At 47.1% G+C, this 19,706-nt stretch overlaps 1 protein-coding gene across 1 annotated transcript; it reads left to right on the top strand.

Moving 5' to 3' along the window:
* Positions 1-2,962: 2,962 nt before the first annotated feature.
* Positions 2,963-17,370, top strand: trim66 (tripartite motif containing 66). Its single transcript, XM_084682847.1, has 17 exons — positions 2,963-2,971; positions 3,898-4,138; positions 6,091-6,220; positions 6,559-6,675; positions 6,890-7,004; positions 7,858-8,004; positions 8,422-8,539; positions 8,656-9,434; positions 11,128-11,412; positions 12,183-12,327; positions 12,489-12,573; positions 12,939-13,128; positions 13,556-14,544; positions 14,746-14,881; positions 15,066-15,140; positions 15,290-15,442; positions 15,743-17,370. Exons 1-17 carry the CDS (start codon positions 2,963-2,965, stop codon positions 15,977-15,979), a joined length of 3,951 nt encoding a protein of 1,316 aa, XP_084538973.1. The 3' UTR covers positions 15,980-17,370.
* Positions 17,371-19,706: the final 2,336 nt, after the last annotated feature.

Genomic DNA, 19,706 nt, shown 5'->3' with positions numbered 1-19,706 from the left:
GAGAATATTGCTTAACGAACGTTCTACCAAAGCGAAAGTTAAGATTTGCGAGGTATTGCAAAGAAAAGCTTTTTCGTAATTCAACAATGCATTTAGATTTTACAATTCTAACCGTATATGAATCACACATGATAGGCTAAATGTTTTGGGCGTAATGAATGAAGCAGACTTTAGGTGCGGCTCTTTGGAGTGAGCCTTTTATATCATCATTACGGATAGTAGGCCTACTTTAATAGTGAAACTATGCAATCCAATAACAGTTTAAGATACCATGCATTTTGAATGACATTTTGATTGCCTCAGAGAATGCGTCAATAAACTGCAGCTCCACAATTGTCCTATCCAATTTAAAATCAGAGATTCACCTGCTTATCGTCAGGCAGTATGAAATTATTCATAGGGATATTTCCACATTTTGCTTCCTTTTTGGGCTTAACTTATTTCCTTTAAAGATTGAAGGTTTACAATAATTAACAAACAAACATAACATGTTTAAGTACCAAATAAACTGTTGGGAATTATGTTTTACATAGAATACAATTTGTTATATGTTATGTTGCCAGTGTCATTGTCAGCTTTTGGAGCCAGTTGTGACTACAATCATATCCAAAACGTCAGTTTGAGATCCTGGTTATGTGGTGCCATTGCAAAGCATCATTTGTTTGAGTTTTAGTGTGAAAGAAAGCTATTTATATTTCTAATATTTCCTGGCAATACGTTTGGAATGAGGACTGTCCACTGCACAAAACTATCTGTGTATGTGTGCTATTGTTGTGGTTGTCTGGAGAGGTACGGCCCCCAGGCCCAGAATGGAGGTGTTGTTTTTGAAACACAGGGTTAGGTGGCTCTGCTAGCCCTTTATCCTAATCTGTTACAGAGGGAGTGGTGCTCACCTCTCCTGTAACAGGAAACACAACGTTTAGAAAAAAAAAGCTAAACTGTGAATATTGTGTCTCACGTTCTACTCAGTTATTAGATGCCGTAGTTGTATCATTTTGTCATTTTGAATTAACTGAAAAGTTGTATTTGTCAAGAAAGTTCTGTCCCAGGATAGTGGTGATGTCTGTACACAAGCAGACATGGTACAGCACAGCCACAAAGCCTCGTACCAAGGTCCACTTGAGTACCTTCAGTCATGAGAGTGCTCACATGGTCTAAATTATGCATACCTTTTATGGTTTTTTGATATGCTATTATCATTTATTCAGGGCGGATTATATTTGTGTCTCCAGACAGGTTCTTGGGAAAACTTAGTTGTTCTTATACATTCCTATAGGAAGAGAGTGAAGCTGATTAGCCATGTGATGAATATGAATAAATGGTAGCTAGGTAAGAATGGAGCAGGAATGTGACTTTGTGGTGGAGGATAATCCTGCTTTCTGCAGACGGAGAAGGTCCAGCCCCCATCGTCACCTCAGACTTAATGGATGTTACAGAGGTGTCCTTTCAGGGGAGATATCACCAGTGGAGTTTCTATTATTGTGACATCTCTTGAGATGCCAGGTTCTCGGGCTGCGTTTCATCCCGCGCCTGCCTCACTTAGCGGGCAGGAGAGCTGGCCGACCCTGGCAGAGGTAAGCGCTGGAGCTGAATCCTTTTTGGTTTAAAAGCTAAATAGGGATGGGAAGGGGGAGCTATCTAAGAGCCCGGGTTTAAAATGTTAGAGAGCTGACGGAACAAGAGGCGGGGTCAGCTAGGTTTGACTAATTGTGTTTTAAGTGGGTCTTTGAGCACACAATAGGGAGTGGGATGGTTCTGAGCTCCCCTGTGATGCGCCCAAGGATGAGAAAGTTGTCAGATTTGTAGGTCAGGCTGCAGGGGTTGTTGTTAGGCAGATTTGCTCGCAGCAGTGACTCAATTTGGGCTCTGCCCAGGTCTGTGTTTTTAGCCTCCAGGGCGGTTTGGTTTCACTCTCCACCACAGTATTTGTCACACATTGGCAAGGTTCACCTCCTTCCTCCTCGTATAGTATTTCGTCATGTATTTTAAGAGCATAGTAATATCATTCTTATTTGTACCGAACACGTTTTTGATTTCCATCCATAAAGTTAGCAAGATTTGTTTCCCTCCGGTTTGAGCTGTTCCTTCTCCTCAGAAGCACTGTGATGAGATCTTAATTGATTTCACAGTGTCAGAGGGAATAGCAGGAGTGTATCCTAGTCTCATCTGGAGCTCATCAGAGCCTGACCCGGTTTTGGCGTGCTACGTTAGCACACCATGCTCCACTGGGACCTGTCCCCTCCTTGTGCTGATACAGGGATGTGGAAGAAGGGCACAGGGAGGCAGCACAGCCCCGAATGGCAGAACACAGCACGGCTCAGCATGGCATGGCCTGGCCTGGCATGGTCCATATCATTCTATTGCAGTACAGTACAGTACAGTTCAGCCCGGCTTGGCGTGGCATGGCATGGCATGGTGTGGCATAGTCCAGTCCAGCCCAGCCCATTAAAGCCCAACCCACTTTTCTCCTGTTTTCACTGATTCCACCCTTCCAGCATTGTAGGTCATACAGCCTCTCCTTGTATTTTGGGAAGGGCTTCCGGGGATATTTTGCCCTAGAAAAAAATAATTATCGTATCTCCCTAATTCCCAATTATTATGCACAGGCTTATTTAAGAAAAAGGATTATGTTTTTCGTCCTTCGGTGTGGGTAGTGGAGAGCATGTGGAGTAGAGGAGGAATTTGAAAGTGACACTCCCCTCCTGTTGTTCAGAGAGCAGTCCTACACATGGATGAACCAGGAGAGGAGGGAGCACATCACAACACGCCTGTCATGTAAGTCATCTCCTCTGGGGGCCACACATGCCACTTCCTGCTTTAGGTAGAAACACTGGCGTGTGTGTGTTCTGAACTGCCGCGAGCGCTAGTCAGGCTGGGTTGTCCTCTCGTCCCCACAGAGAAAACAGCTCTGCTGGGTACCCGCTCTGACGCTCACCAGAAGACCGGCTCTACTGCCACCGACATGGAGAAGGTAAGATGCGCTTTCAAACATTCTCGAAGCATTCTGCCGAGGTTCTTTGCACGTTTCTCTGGCACTGCTGGGAAGGGAATTTGTTTATTACCTTCAGATATGCAGTTGGAGTGTTTTGCAAAGACGCTCAGGTAACTGAGCAGGATGAAAGAATCTGTGCACAGTAGGTGTTTTATTATTAGTTGTAGGAAGGCTCGGGGTATTTACAGCCTCTCAGCTCTGCATGGCTTGGTATGTTGCTTGGTAACTTTGTTTCCTCATTTCTCCATGTAGAAATGTCAGACTTGTGACTGGCTGAACTGTCAAGGTTTGATAGAACGTTTCCCATCCTTCGTTTAAAGATATTTTGACACACAGTATAGCGAGCATATTCATGATGGCTTTCAGGGATGCTGGTGTGTTGCAATTAAAAGTGCTGCTTTGAAAGGGACTTTCAGACATGTTTCAGCTACTTAGAAAGGGCATTCCATTCTGTTGTTCGTAAAGCTGCCCTGAAAGAGGATTGTATATGAATAATGACTGTAAGCAGAGTTTTAACTGGGGTTTAGATTCATGTTGAGTAACTTGATCTGATTCATCTGACAGTCTTCGGAACGGAATTCAACAGACTGTGTGAGCATTGACGGAGACACTTCTCTGAAGGGGTGTGATTTGTCATTCAAAGTACTTCTAGAAAACACAAATGTGTGTTGATGACAAATGACTTATGTCTCCACATCTTTGGATCAGTTGGTCCCACTGTTTGGGTGTGGGAGAGTCTGTGCCCTCGTGTGTTTGTTTGTGCTAGCTTGTGTGTGTCCTTGCATGTGTAATAGGTGTCTGGGTGTGGGTGCATGTGTGTGTACAGCCCGTCTGTGTTTGGCACGTGTGTGTCTGTGTGTGTGTGTTTGTGTTCATAGTGTTGCTCTTGTCTCTGTATTTTGCAGCGTTGCTCAGAGTGCCCTGAGCCCAGGCTTGCCCAGAGTCTGTGCACCTTCTGCAACAAGTGGCTCTGCTACCAATGCACAGACATGCACCAGCACCAGAGAGGCACATCCCAGTGTCCAGACCTCCACCCACACCCAACACGACCCATGCCCGCCCCCCAGTGTCCAGGCCCCGACCCCCACCAGAGGGGCCCCAGCTCCCAGCCCCCACCTGATCCAGGGGAGCACCACTCTCCGCCAGGTACCCCTTCCCTGTCTCCAGGGTGCTTGGTTTCCATGTCTCCCGTGTTTGTTTTTTAATCAGATCTCCGTAAGAGGAACAGGAATGAATTATGCATGGCTGTAATGATTCTTGGTATGGTTCCTGCACATCCCTTTATTTTATTACTGCTCCTTTTATCATGTGGCCCAGTTTCTGAGAGTGGTACTGGCAGAGTAATATTAGATTTTTGTTTTGTTTTTTGTTGAGGAATGCTAGATTTTATGACACGATTAAAATTCATATTGCTCATAAAGAAATGACTCCTTTGCAAATCTAGCTGGATCAGATCTTAAGTCGGATATCGTGTGTGTTTATTATTGTGTGTTGGTGAAAACAGACGACTGAGAGAGGCGGTGTGGTTGACAACAGCCAAACTAAAGGCAGGATGTGGTCAATCAGCTCAGCTCAGAGACTTAACTCAGCTGAGCAGCACGGCGCCCCGTCTGAAGAACACAGACTGGGTGTGCAAAGGGCTCTCAGGAGAGAGGTGTCCAGCACAGAACAGCACGGCTGTGTTCAGTAGCCTTACCCAGCAGGGAGTTGAATCATGTGTTATTGGACTGGAATGCGGCCGCCTGTTTATTAGTGGTGAGGTCGGTCTTTGCATTAGAGGCAATGCATCGTCAGAGTTAAAAACGAGTTTAGTTATGCGCGTGTCAGCCAGACAATAGGTAGTTAACAGGAGTGTGTTGTGTGTGTGTATGTGTGTGGGGGGGGGGGGTAGTTGCAAACTCTCAACACCGTGGTTCTGTGGTTGGTTTCTGTGCTTCTCAAGCTGCAACCTCCATCGGTTTCCTGCTCTCTTTACTGTGAGAGCTTTGCATTCAGTCTAAATATAGAACAAACAAACCTTACTGATCTCAGTCAGGCCTGACCCTTGTTAATAGCAGATCTTCCTCTGAGTGCATGCAGTCACGACACAACCACTGAGGATGAGGAGGAGGAGACGGGGGGGTCAATATCGAAACAATAATGCTGGGGTTATGAGGATCAACAATTACCTTTATTCACAAGGCTCACACCATTTTCTGCATCATAATGACGAATGATCTGACTTCAGGCTTTTTATGTGCATGGAGCAGGAACTATTAACAAACAGAGAATCGATACTCCAATTTTCATGGGGCCGTTTATACATACACACATGAAAGGGAATTTGTTGCCTGACAATAATATTGCTCCTATCTCAGTGCAGTGGAGATTCTTTTTCTCTTTTCTTTCTTTTTCTTTCTTTATTTCTTCAAAAGCCAGTCAGGCTCTGCCGGTAATCTAGACTGACACTGGTCTTTCAGACCCACAAATCTGGTGTTGATCAAAGATCAGTGCTGCCCCGCTTCTATCTGCTAATCCAGGAGGAAAATGAGACCCTCATAAGCTCCTGCAAGATTTGCAAGATTTCAAGGGTGTCATGTTCTCCACCCTAAAATAGATGTTAATGAAGATAATGCTGTCTGACTCAGGGAGATATCAGATACACTGTATCCATCCACAACTAAAGCCGAATGATTTAGAATTCAATGTGATTGCGTGATAAAAACTCAGTAACCAAGTTACTTTACATTTTTATCAGCTATGCTTTTGTGTCCTTGGTTACCACACCTTTACGTCTGAGTGTGAATTGAAAGTCGTGCCTTTAGTCACAATTAATGTTCAGTCTTTTTCCCACCTCCTTTTCTCTCTCTCTCACACCCCCTCCTCTCTCTCTCTCTCTCTCTCTCTCTCTCTCTCTCTCTCTCTCTCTCTCTCTCTCTCTCTCTCTCTCCCTCCCTCCCTCCCTCCCTCCCTCCCTCCCTCCCTCCCTCCCTCCCTCCCTCCCTCCCTCCCTCCCTCCCTCCCTCCCTCCCTCCCTCCCTCCCTCCCTCCCTCCCTCCCTCCCTCCCTCCCTCCCTCCCTTTCTCACTCTCTCCCTCCCCTGCTCTCTCTCCATTTAGGGTCTGGCTCCTGTCCTCGCTCCCTCCTCATGTGCCAATCTCACAGACAGGAGCCCTTGGAACTGTTCTGTGAGTCGTGTGACCTTCTGTGCTGCAGCAGCTGTCACCTGTCCTCTCACAAGAACCACAGGTCAGTCCTCCGACACGACACAAGGGCACTGAGGAGACGGGCTAGCTGTGGGTCCAGCCCTCCTGCTCCCAGATACACACTGTGGATGCACTGCGCCTTCTGCACATCCCTGGCTTGCCTCATTCCTATTCAGAGCATATGCTATTGTTTCCCCGTGATGTTCCGGAACAGTTGTTCTGAACTAAAGTCAGTACTTCCCATGGAGATGATTTTTAATGACGATGCACTGTCTGACTTGTTGACTTACTATTTACTTGTTTACTTACTAAAGTATGCTGACGTGTTCACTGTGGTGTTCATCGGCATGACCTGACTCTGTTTGTTCTGGGTGTGCCAAGGTTGGTGCATGTTGGGAAGGCCTTGCAGGACCAGCAGTGGCTGTTTGAGAGTCTGATGGCCCAAGTGGAAGAGAGGAGAGCTGCAGTCGAGAACTCAGCCAAGCAGATTGAGGACAGGTGAGCTGAGGCTTTGAGACATCGGACAATGACTTGTCATAAACAATCAAACATGCATTGTTCTAATGATGTACGTGGCTCCGCTGTGGCCATAGCACTGTAGCTTTTTCCACTTTCCAAATGAAATGAATCAATTGTACATCCAAATCCCAGCTGTTTTGATCTCTCTGTCAGCAATCAGATTGTCATTTTCTGTCTCTCCTCCTCTTCACAGGCTGCACAGTGTAAAGATCACACAGAGGAAGGCAGAGAACCAGATTAAAATGGCAAAGATGATTATGATGAATGAGCTGAACAAACGGGCCAACCTATTAATAGAGCAACTGGAGGTAATTATTTCCCCTCCCCTCTTTCTTTCTTTCTTTCTTTCTTTCTTTCTTTCTTTCTTTCTTTCTTTCTTTCTTTCTTTCTTTCTTTCTTTCTTTCTTTCTTTCTTTCTGTCTTTCTTTCTTTCTTTCTTTCTGTCTTTCTTTCTGTCTTTCTTTCTTTCTGTCTTTCTTTCTTTCTTTCTTTCTTTTTTATTGTCTCTCCCTTGGTCTCTTTTTCACGTTCACTCTTCTGTGTTCTCTCTGCCTCTCTATCTCTCTCTGTCTCTCTCTCTCTCTCTCTCTGTCTCTCTCTCTCTCTCTCTCTCTCTCTCTCTCTCTCTCTCTCTCTCTCTCTCTCTCTCTGTCTCTCTGTCTCTCTGTCTCTCTGTCTCTCTCTCTCTCTCTATGTCTCTCTCTCTCTCTCTCTCTCTCTCTCTCTCTCTCTCTCTCTCTCTCTCTCTCTCTCTCTCTTCTCTCTCTCTCTCTCTCTCTCTCTCTCTCTCTCTCTCTCTCTCTGTCTCTCTCTCTCTCTCTCTCTCTCTCTCTCTCTCTGTCTCTCTCTCTCTCTCTCTCTCTCTCTCTCTCTCTCTCTCTCTGAGAATGTTTCCTGGGGTATTCATCTCCAGTGTGTAGCTGACCATGAATGTACACGCTCCGAGTCAGGGAGTGCTCCAAACATGATCTAATCAGGCCTGAAAGCCAGCGATGGAGAAGCAATAATGACCTGTCACAAGCACTCAGGGCCAGATCCCGAGCAATGAAATCTGGGAAATAAACGAGCCATTGATTAGCCCTCTATCCATCCACGACTTGGCATGCTGGCAATTACCCAGACCCATGTGCATGTTTCTGTCTCCCCTCTCCCTCTGAGCAGAAGGTCTCGGAAGACTTCCAGCGGCGTCTGGAGGACCAACTGCAGGGGGCGATAGAGATGTGCGGCCAGCTGGATCACGTGCAGAACTTTGTAACCTGGGCAACGGCTCACCACCGCAGGAACCCCCTGCTCTTCAGCAGAGAGCTGGTAGGCCGGGGTGGGGGGGGGGGGTGGGGCGGAGGGGGGTCAGCCTCTAAAAATAGACCGCTGCCTGCGGAGAAATGAGACAGGGGAAAGAGAGATTGTGGCTGGAATGATCACTTGATGATATTAAATGCTAAATGATGTATATTGTTGTGAGTGGCCGTTTGAGTTGGACCTTTAGAGACAGTCACACCAGATGCATTCACATTACATTTAGTCATTTAGCAGACGCTCTTATCCAGAGCGACTTACAGCAAGTACAGGGACATTCACCCGAGGCAAGTAGGGTGAAGTGCCTTCCCCAAGGACACAGCGACAATTTGCAAACTGACAACCTTCTGATTACTATAATAGCCCGATTCCCTAACCACTCAGCAATCTGACCCCTGGCCCCCTTTATTGGATTCTTTCTTCTTCCAGATTTCTCTTCAGATGCAGCGCCTGTTGGAGCCCACACATCACCCAGACGCCTGGGTCCCTGTCAAGATCAAGTTCAACTGGGATGCCAGCTACTGGACCAAGCAGATGTCATCGTTAGGTGACCATATTCAGCAGATCAATGACAAATATTGATAAATGGGTGAAATGTATTATTGGAGAAGTTCAGCTCCACTGTGTTCTTTTTGACATCAAGTGTCTCTTTCTGCCGCGTAGGTCAGCTGTCTGTGGAGGGCGGCAGTCACTCCTACTCTGAGGGTGTGGCCTGTCCCAGTATTCTTCGGCCTCAGCCTATCACCTGCATGGCCCTGCCCCCTGTGTGTCGTAGTGGGCGTGACCAGGGCTGTGCCTACCAGGCCTGTTACCAGCCCCAGATGTGCTGCCTCCACTGCCTCCCCCCCCAGCCTGCCCTGCAGCCGGAGAAACCCCAGCGAGAGGCCAGCCTCTACCCTGCCAGGTGTGCCCAGTCCACCCTCAGCAGTCCCTCGCTGCTCCAGAGGTGCTGGGGTCCTGACAGCCCCCCATCCATGCCTCCCTCATCGCTGCGGTGCCCCCCTCCATCGGCTGCATCCCCTCCCTCGACCACAGAGCCTGCAGCTCACCTCAGCTCCAGGAATGTCTCCCCGGCCCCGTCCCCTTCCACTGTGCCGCAGTCTGACTCCCCCCAGCCTTTGACGGAGCATCCTCCAGACCGCCAGGCCCACACCCGGGTTCAAACCCAGCCCAAGACTCAGGCATCTGCAGAGGGCACCAGGGAGGTTCAGGCCGAGAAAGCCAGCAGAGGCGAGCGCCACAGCCTGCCAGCAGGCGGGGATAGAGAGCTGATGGTGGAGGAGAACCAGGAGGAGAGCAGGGAGCCGGCAGCTGGACACCCAGGGCTGGGAAGAGAGCAGAGGGACCAGACTCCCCTAGAGAGACAGCAGGCTGGGCTGCAGGAGCCCAGACCTCCACTGCAGCCCAGAGACTACAGGACACACCTGGAGGGAGATGGCAGGGTGAGTGTACCAGCTGACCCCCAGCTGGGTCTCCCATTCTCCACTGAAAGAGAATGTCTGTGACGGCGTTATGGATTTGACTCGAGCGTTCTTAATCAGCGAAGACGTGTTTCTGCTCGTTTGACCTCTGATCTGTCCTGCACGTCTCTCCGAATGTCTTCCTTTTGGTTTCACATGCGCTAGAACTTTTCAGGTGTAATAAACCTTATCACCAACATTCATATGCGGCGTTTGAGGCGTTAGACCACAAGGTGCTGTTAACACACACACACACCATCCGTTTTTTCACCCTTGCTCTGGGAGACAGACAGTAGCTACATTATAAATCAACGTACATGGGATATTGAAAGATGGCTGGCAATATCTCTGTTTATGCCGAAATGATCAGTCACAGCAGTTGACAGCTGCTCTAAAAAACAGATGGTGCAAAAGAAAACTGATTGGCTTCCATATGAAGGGCGGGTGATGGAACAGAAAGAGCTCCACCAACACAATCAGAGCCCACACTACTTTGTGTGATGAAAACCACTTAAGGAGGAGCGCTAAAAAAAGAGACAGGACTGTTTATTATTAGTGCTCTTGATGTCAGTACTTTGAGCAACCGAATAATCACCCATCAAAAACTACTCCTGGAGCATGATCACAACACATGAAGACAAATGATTTGCACGTTTTCCCAGTCACACTGTGTGAAAGCGAGAGGAGAAAGCACTGGGGTGTAGCTGCATGTGTACTTAACCTGGTATTAATGAGACACTCAGGGAATTGTGGGAGCTGGCAGTTTGATTTCTGGGATGCGTCCCTCTCTCAGAGATCCTCCTGTCGTCGTCCCCCCTCTGCCCTCGTTTCCAAGAGGGAGATGATAGTCCTTTTCTCCACATTTAGACTGTTCTATACCTCTCCTCAGGGGCACGGAGCAGGTAAGTGTTCTCATCGCCTGGTAATTATGAGCACATGCTCAGTGTCAGCTGGTCCAAATCTGGCATGGTGTGTGGTGCACTTGGGAAAGAAGAGAGAGGTAGAGAGGCAGGGCTGCGTGCGGTAGGGGAGGAGAGGGGAGGAGAGGTGAGGAGAGGTGAGAGGCAGTGGGAGGGGGAGCTGAAAACACAGCGAATGTGGCTGATTTCTGGTGTGTGGCCGACAGGCGTGCAGCCAGGGACACAGTTGTTGGGGTCCGTTCTGCAGAGAACTTCTCGCATTAATGAAACGATGAGGAGAGGGAAAGGACAGAAAAGGATTGTGTGTGTGTGTGTGTGTGTGTGCGTGAGAGAAAGAGAGAGAGAAGCCTAATCTGTAATGTGCTAGTGCTGCGTATTCAAAGCAACCCACCTCACACCCTGACAGAGGATTTGCATACAGTAATTGGTGTTGTAACTAACTCTTTGGTTATCGGGAGAGTGATGGTGTATTGGTTGGTGTGTGGTTGTGTGTGGGCTGCAGCTCAACGGTCTTTGTGCCGTGTTGTGTTTTAATCTGACGCACCAAGGATCCTTACCGGCAGCTACCTCCTCAGCGAATGTGGGTTTTGATACTCAAGGTTATTCTTGAAAACTTCTCACACTGTCGTCTCCCCTGTTGCTATGGCATGTGTCGTCGCGTCTACCGCTTGTATTGAGTGACACCGCTGAATTCTTGGCTAAACCTTGGCAGTGGAGCCGACACTCAGAGAGCGGGTATGTGTGTGTTCTGACAGAGATCCACCTCACTGGAGATGTCAGTGCTGATGGCCCATGGGTCTGGGGATAACATTCAGAGCAGACCAGGATCCAGCCCCGGCCCCAGCCTCGGCCCCAGCCTCAGCCCCAGCCTCAGCTTGGTGTGTGGGAAGAGGAAGATCCGCTCCCAGAGCACCCCGGCAGATCTGTCAGGCCGCTCCAGCACCCTCTCCACAGACAGGCCTCCGGGGTCCACCCACGGCCCGCTAACGTCAACAGCAGATCGGGCACGCCTGTCGGACCAGGTACTCCCTTTCATGACGGTATGGCCCTGCTCACACAGGAATGGAGCCTGTTGGCATGGAGACTGTCACTTTAACCAATGCCGAACCTGAAACTCTGCAGCCTGTCTACATACAGCGACCACTTGCAGACATGCTATTATTTACATGTCAGCCTCTTAACACGGTAATGCTGAGAGCCTTTTAGAAAGACTTCCATTGCAATGCAATTACAGCACCATTAGAGCAGGTACGGCACTATACAGCCTTGAACAACGACAGAGCATGAGCTCGTAAAAGGAAATCCGCAGAACTGTATCTAATACAATATGTCAGATGAAAGTGCATTCATACTGTGGCTTGAGAAGTTTTGCATTGCATTTCATCAGAGCTCATTGGAGTGGTGCTGGGAAAGGGCTGGCTCTGAATCATAGCACGTTGGTTTAGTTATCCACATGGCAGGGTAAAAGCTTCGCCCAGGGTAAAGTCACCGACTAAAGGCAGCGCTGAAGCACGGTGTCTGTTACACGCCAGAGAACACATTCAGCTCAGCTGCCAGCTTTGCTGCGTAAAATCAGTCTCAATAGCTGTTGACAGATTGATTGGTTTTTTTGTTGTTTTTTTTACCTTTCCTTTCCCTTGCATTCCAACTGTATTACCTTGTTGGATGAATTCATCCTTTTATCAGTTACATACTAACTGTTTGTACGATGCCTGGAACCAACGTGTTGTTTCTGTCTCCAGCTAATTTAGGAAGCTTAGTGATCTTTAGTTGCTGTGTGGCTGATGGGCTGTCTTGTTCACTGTCTCAGTTTGGGTACGGGGACCTAAGACCAAGTAGGGTGTCAGATGGAGTCATCTGCTCTGTTGGCAAGGAAACTGGCCGAGCCCCGCCCCACTCCAGAGGCCAGCCTCCCCTGCGCCTGTCCCCTCTGACCTCCTACAAGACAGAACCAGGTATTGGACATCAATACTGCATTGTTCTAAACAGACCCTTCAATATTGAGTTATTCCTGTTGTTAATGGGGGTTAGTATTTACAGACGCAAAGAGTCTGTCTTACTTTATTATGGAGCTGACTTGAACAAGTTCATCTTCTCTGTTTCTTCTCTTCATCAGATAATGTGTATGCCTATGCCAATGAAGAGACCGGATATGAGATCAGAGAAAAATACAGGGTATCAAGGAGAAGCCTAGATAGCAGGTACGTTCGGCATAACACTACTGACCACTCACTCATCCAGCTGACATGACAAAGCTATATATGAGCCCCTCTGTCCTGTTGGTTTACCTCTGAAGTGAGGCCTTCTGTCCTGTTGGTTTACCTCTGAAGTGAGGCCTTCTGTCCTGTTGGTTTACCTCTTGAAGTGAGGCCCTCTATCCTGTTGGTTTACCTCAGAAGTGAGGCCCTCTATCTTGTTGGTTTACCTCAGAAGTGAGGCCCTCTATCTTGTTGGTTTACCTGAGAAGTGAGGCCCTGTATCCTGTTGGTTTACCTTAGAAGTGAGGCCCTGTATCCTGTTGGTTTATCTCATAAGTGAGTCCCTTTATCCTGTTGGTTTACCTCAGAAGTGAGCAGGAAGCCCCGAGGGATTCTGGGAGCCCGAAGGTTCCGGTGGTGTGCTTGGAACGGCTCAAAGTCCTGGTGTCACGACTCCCACCACAGGGGCGGCGCCAGAGTGACCCTCTCCCTGCTAGTGGGATGGAGAGTAATGGCCCTGCCCTGGCTCCGAGGGCTTCGAGGGAGGGCCTGGTCCAGGTAAGCCTCAGCGTGTTTCTGTTGAAGTCTTCTCTCAGAAAGACTTGATGTTGAACCTAGCAGGCAAGGGTCAGTGGTAGAGATTGAGATTTTAGTTGAAGATGACAAGCTTTTTCAGATGCCATCTTGAAGTCCTTAAGGAGTCAGCACTGGTGCAAATCAGTGAAATGGTTTAGTGGTTAGCAGTTCTTGTAAATACAATTCTCAAATCAAGATAAAACATTAAAATGAAGACATTTGGGAAGAGATAAGCCAAGCTGAGTGGATAAGCTGCTGGGAGAAAATATGTTCATAATATGCTCAATGTGCCTTCTATGAACCCACACCTCATAGAAATGTAACATTTTGCTTAGTGAATAAAAGGCAAAAAATATAAAGTCTGAAGTAAATTCTCTAACCTCTTAAGTGTGTTGTTATTTGTCTGCAGGGAATGTCCAAGCGAGGGCCCATGAGGGCTAACCTGTCCCTTCTAACCCCACCTTACACCCAGAACCACATCCCCAGCAAGCCTCTTACACCCCCATCCACTGCTGCATCCAGAGAGGCTGGGAGACGCAGTCCCACTCATGAACATCCATCAACCCTGTCTACCGATCCTGAACCCTCACCTCCACTGTGCCCCTCTCCTGACCTTGACACAGACTCTGACCCCAGATCAGTCTCAGAGATTGAAGCAGATTCAGAGCCTGATGCTGATTCGGACCCACAGCCAGAATCGGACCCACAGCCAGAGTCTTCCTCCGAGGCCGACCAGGAATCTGTGGCTGGGGAGGACCTGGAGGCCGCTGGAGGGTCGGAGGTAGATGGAGACTCTGAAGGAGCTGGGTGCTCAGGGCCCAGTGGAGAATCTGAACCTGTTGAGATGGGAGAGGAGCTGGACGCCGAAGTCGAAACAGACGCTGATGCTGAATTTGACCTCCAGCTGGACCCTGATCCTGCTCTCCAATCTGACCCGCGTCCAGAAACAGACTCCGAGGACATGGAGTCTGACCTGCCCCCGGAGTCACAGAGCTCTGCAGAGGGTGGGCCAGACCTGGAGTCACAGAGCTCTGCAGAGGGTGGGCCAGACCTGGAGTCACAGAGCTCTGCAGAGGGTGGGCCAGACCTGGAGTCACAGAGCTCTGCAGAGGGTGGGCCAGACCTGGAGTCAGACCCAGAATCCTCCACAGCCGATCCAGTCCCGCTAGGCTCCGGTCAGGCTCGGAAGTCGCCCCTATGTCCAGGCCAGAGGGCCCAGGGTTCAGACCCTGGTTCTGAGGGGGCTGGGGAGGCCCTGCCTGGGGCTGATCCAGAGGAGATGGAGAGTGAGGACTTCTGTGCCGTGTGTCTGATTGGGGGGGACCTGCTGTGCTGTGACCGCTGTCCCAAAGTCTTCCACCTGACCTGCCACGTCCCCTCTCTTCTCAGCTTCCCCACGTGAGCACCTCCCTCTCTCCTCAGACACCCCAGGGTCACACTGTACAGTAAATGCATGCCTTGCTTGCACCTTATGAGCAGTGCTCATCAACAGAAACTACAATTAGGCTTTCTCGTTTGAACTCCCCGAGGTTACTTCAGTACAGTGGTAGGGGACCGAGTCTCTGTAGCTGTGCCTAACCCCCTGGATCTCGTCCTCAGGGGGGACTGGATGTGTACGCTGTGCAGAGACATCCAGCAGCCAGAGGTGGAGTATGACTGTGAGAACCAGAGGCTGTCCGGGGAACAGACAGGGAAGGCTGGACAGCCACATGGTCTGAAGGCATCCGACCAGAGAGTAGGTTCTGTTGTGACTGATCCAACTGTTGTCTCTCTTCATCATCTTAGATTAGTCTCCATCGATAGTCACGGCCAGTCGGTAATATTAAGCAGGCTGTATTGATTGTAGACAGTGTTACTGTTTCAAGACGCATTGATGGCCTCTGGTGGTAATCAAATCATTGTTGTCTTGCCCTGTGCAGAAATGTGAGAGGCTCACTTTGTTGATCTTCAGCAACATCCTCAGTGCTCCCTTCCACGAGCCAGTTAGTCCGTTGGTAAGTGAATACCCTGTTTGTTTTCTAGAAAACAAGTGCTTTTCTAGTTGCATTCATTTATATTTTAGAGTTATGTTTTACTCAGGTTTAACGATAGATACTGTTCTGGCTAGACAGGTCTGGTAAATGCAGTGATTCTGTTTGCTAAGGCTCGGCACTACTACCAGATCATCAAGAGGCCCATGGACCTGTCTGTGATCCGAGCCAAGCTGAGCAAGGGCAACACCCGTCACTACTACTCCCCAGAGGAGTTTGTAGCCGATGTCACCCTCATGTTCAGGAACTGCGCCAAGTTCAACTATGTAAGGGAGAGAGTCGTACTGCATGTTCATAAACATCATGAATTTGCATCCACATTCTCACTTCTCAACACTGTGAAGATGCGTGTTGAACTGGAGCTCTTTCTTTCGTCCTCTTTCTCCCTCCCTCCCTCCCTCCCTCCCTCCCTCCCTCCCTCCCTCCCTCCCTCCCTCCCTCCCTCCCTCCCTCCCTCCCTCCCTCCCTCCCTCCCTCCCTCCCTCCCTCCCTCCCTCCCTCCCTCCCTCCCTCCCTCCCTCCCTCCCTCCCTCCCTCCTCTCTCTCTCTCTCTCTCTCTCTCTCAGCCGGACTCTGAGGTGGCCCAGGCAGGCCGCAGCCTGGAGTCTTTCTTCAGCTCCAAGCTGAGAGAGGTGTATCCTGACAGGGCCTTCCCCGTCGCCGAGGAGGACTCTGACAGTGACGAGTACGACGAGGTGGCCAGAAGCGCTGACGGCGGCTTCCCTTGGCCCGAGAGGAGGGAGCAAGGCCACAGGAAGAGGAAGAGGAGGCACTCTCTGAACTGGAGGAGGCACCACTTCTGATTGGAAGACTGAGGCGACACCAAAACAAGCCTATTAGAAGAAACAAGCCTATTAGATTATTGCACTGGGGGTTTCCATCTGCCATCTGTTTGGGGAAGCAAAGTGTTTTTATAGGGGATTGTACAGTATGATTTTACATTTTGTAAAAAACAACTTACGCTCACTCTGGTCCTAGATAAGGAATGTGTTAGTGTACATGTATTACTATTACAGTTGTCAGACATGTATGCTTTTATGAATTGGATTTCTGGTCTTTGACGAAATGTATTTGTAGATTTTGCCTAAAACTTCCACTATATCTTGCACTTGGGAAGTATAAAATCAATATTGGTAAATGTTACTGGTAAGCCTATTTATACTTTAAACTATATAATATTTTATTTTATATATTTATATTGAGCAAACCATTTTAGTGCCATCAGTAAATACATATTTATCAAATGTATATATGTTTTCCTGTCTGTCCCTGTAAAGTAAACCCCTGCAGGCTCCTTTTTAAATGGTAATAATGTTTTTGACTGAAAGAGGGCGCTCTTTCCTTAGTGCACAAACAGAGCACATAAGGAAATGGTGAAGTTCATATTGAACAAGGGGACTACAACAGGAGTATTGAAACGTGTTTATTATGCATAAACAATGCAATTTACTGGATTTATCAAGTTAAATGTGCTGTAAAAAGGTTATCATGGTTACATGCTACTTTAGATTTGCATTTATATATACCCAATGAATTATTTTTTGTTAATGTGATTAAGTTTAGGCAATGCCATTTTTCAGTACCATGGCTGTCTCTCATGCGGGCTTACGTAATATAATTACTTATTTAGTGCCCATACACCATTGCTACGTGTTGTAGCTGAGACATAGTGAATACAGTTTGTACTAATTCTACTTCTTTATTATTTTCAGTTATTATGTAGACTTTACTGTACATTTCTCTAAATGAAAAATTATTTCTACTGGCTTTACTTCCTGCAAATAATAATAACTGACATATGTGCACTTTGTTTAAAACTCAATTGATGTTTGGCTTAACAACCTGTAATATTTCTTGACTAAAGGTTGATGATATTAATTCCCAATGGTATTTAATTCTTTCATTTTAGATTTATTGAAATGTGGGTCAGCTACTGAAGAAAACACCCTTTCATGAGAAAATTCCAGAACAAAGGATCCCTCTACGTTTACTTCTTATTCCTTTTCTCATTTTTATTCTGACCAAAAATAATTATGAGCTCATGGAAACGATAAAAATATGTATTTCATCAGAACAGCCTTTTCATTCAGCATCTTCAGGCTTTGTAGTATTATGCTCGTAAAAATAGGCTGTTGGGTTGGCTTGTGCGGCTGTCTGACAGTATGGAGTTGTATTCAGCAGCAGTCAGGGGCCAGATAGTCTGCAGATCAGTCTAGACGGTTGGGGTGCCTGCAGACCTCACAAAGATGCAGAAGAAGGCCAAGACAGGGATTTTACTATTTGTCAGTAGAACAAAATATTAAACATACGCTGACATGGAGGAACATGTATATCTTAAGTGGTTTATGGCTCTTTCATCTTTATTCTTTATTTACAGTGGCAGCCCTGTCCAAAAAAGATAACGTGCATTATTACTAAACATTTTATGGAGATAACCTTTGAATGGAGCTGTGATTAATGTCTTTAATTCTCTGTTTGTTTTAGTCTATTTCATATATATATATATATATATATATATATATACACACACACTGTAGTCCCTTTTAAGCAAAGTTCTTCTTTGTGAGTTATACCATTATTAGTTGGCTAGAACCTTTTAAATCATTCATTTGGAGTGTAATCTTCCATTACACAGTACAGTAGTTGATTCAAGGGGTTCTGCTGTGTTTTGGGTAAAGGGCAATGAATGACTCATGAATCTAGACTGCCTTTGAAAACCAACATCTAGCTTCTTCCGACCCATTCTCTAATTCAATTACCCTTCAATTATCTTTTAGCATTCCTCTCTGAGATGTGTAGGTCAGTAAGGCACAAGGATAACAGACGTGAGTGTTTGTGTTGGACATGACTGAGAGCATGACTCTTTAGTAAGAGGGAAGCAGTGCTGTGGAGATGTTCTGGGGTGTAGATTAGCAGCTCCAGGCCTGGCTGGAGTTTCAAAGGCGGGGGAGGAAGCTCTCCAGCCCATGAATGAACTGTAGTCTCTTTTCTGACCCGGGACCAGCTCAGGAAAGTCCTTCCACCTGGGGCTTGGACCTTTTAATTCCAAATGGTTGAGTTAAACGTTAAGTAAAAAACATTCTGGTGGACGTCTCTGACCTAACTATATTAAATCAACCCTGCTTTTGGGCCAAAGAACATAGGCATTCAGGCCTGTGTGTTTTTGGGAAGGGAATTTTCTCTTTCAGCTGCCTTCAGTACTTACAGTGAGGCATTTCCCCCTAGGATACAATCAAGGAAGCTATCGTTAATAACAATGTTGTATTGTTGTTCTAATGATAGACGATTCTAGAAAGATCCATGCAGCAACCCTCAATAATACAACACCATCACAACCGAATGCAATTGATTGAGTACATCTTCTCCCAACTTACTTTTGCATCATCACGATTTAATTAAAGTTATTTCATAAGTGTTTCCATAACCAAAACCTTTGCATTTATAATCAAGGAAAAGCAAGAAGGGTCAAATACAGTATAACATCTTAATGTAAAACTTTTTTTGTAAGGCATTGAAAGAGGCTCAGTTTGGCCAAAACAAACGTAGTCAAAAGTCCAGAAATCCTATGCCCTAGAAACTAATGAAAAGTGCAAACTAAAAAACTAGTTTGAGCTTGGCACTGACTGAAGGGCATTTATAAGGTGCCTACTTTGGCTTCTCAAAGTAGACCAGCAGTGATTCATTTGCACCAAAAAAATGAAAAGAAAAATACTTTCCTGTGAGATTGGGCTGACACAGGAGTGAATTCCATGCAACAGCATGCATTTACAGTTCTCTTTTGATGAAAGACACCAACTTGAGCTGCTTAATGCCATCCCAAAAATGATATCACCTTTCTATTTCTGAGAGAGGGTGAAAGAGAAAGTGAGACAAAAGGAACGAAAGAGGGGGGAGGAAGAGAGATAGAGAAAGTGAGACAGAAAATGGGAGAGAAAGTGAGATAGAGAGAGGTGGAAGAGGAGAGAGGACGGAAAAACAACAGCACATAAAGAAACCATTTCTCTCCTGTTTTTCTGTCAGCCTTGCAGCCTCTCTGGTTCAACTCTACAGGCAGGGGGCTGATTACTCTCAAACCAGATCAAAGCAAAGTCTTGGAGGATTCCCTCAATACCTGCAGGATTAAGATACTGATTGTCTGCCTGAGTATTCTAGGGGAAAACTAAGCTCCCAAGAGGCCGTCCTGAAGACAGACATGATGTAAGAACTTTGAGAACTGAGGCCTCTTTACCCGGGAGAGGCTGTTGCCCCTGTCTCATATCCCAAGGGTCATGGTTTTCATAAGAAAAGTCAAATCTTTCATTTATCCATTTCTTTGCTTAAAATGTTTTTGATTACTGCTCAACTTTGGGAGAGCAGTTCATTAAAGCTCCATACCGTAGGAGCAACCTCCTCGCAGTTTGGCATTTGGATGCCTGTTTCTGATTAACCACACAATGGGAGCAGGGGTAGTTCTTAATGGGTCAATTGTTTTCTGGAAGGCAACATGCTTTAAAATAGAGTCCATGGCCAATTAGTGGTGAGGGTTTTGCA

This window comes from Hypomesus nipponensis, chromosome 19, assembly GCF_054491055.1.
Source record: "Hypomesus nipponensis isolate SF chromosome 19, ASM5449105v1, whole genome shotgun sequence".
In the NCBI taxonomy this organism is placed as follows: Eukaryota; Metazoa; Chordata; class Actinopteri; order Osmeriformes; family Osmeridae; genus Hypomesus; species Hypomesus nipponensis.
The sequence above is the reverse complement of the archived record's forward strand: the minus strand, read 5'-3'. Positions and strand labels throughout refer to the sequence as shown.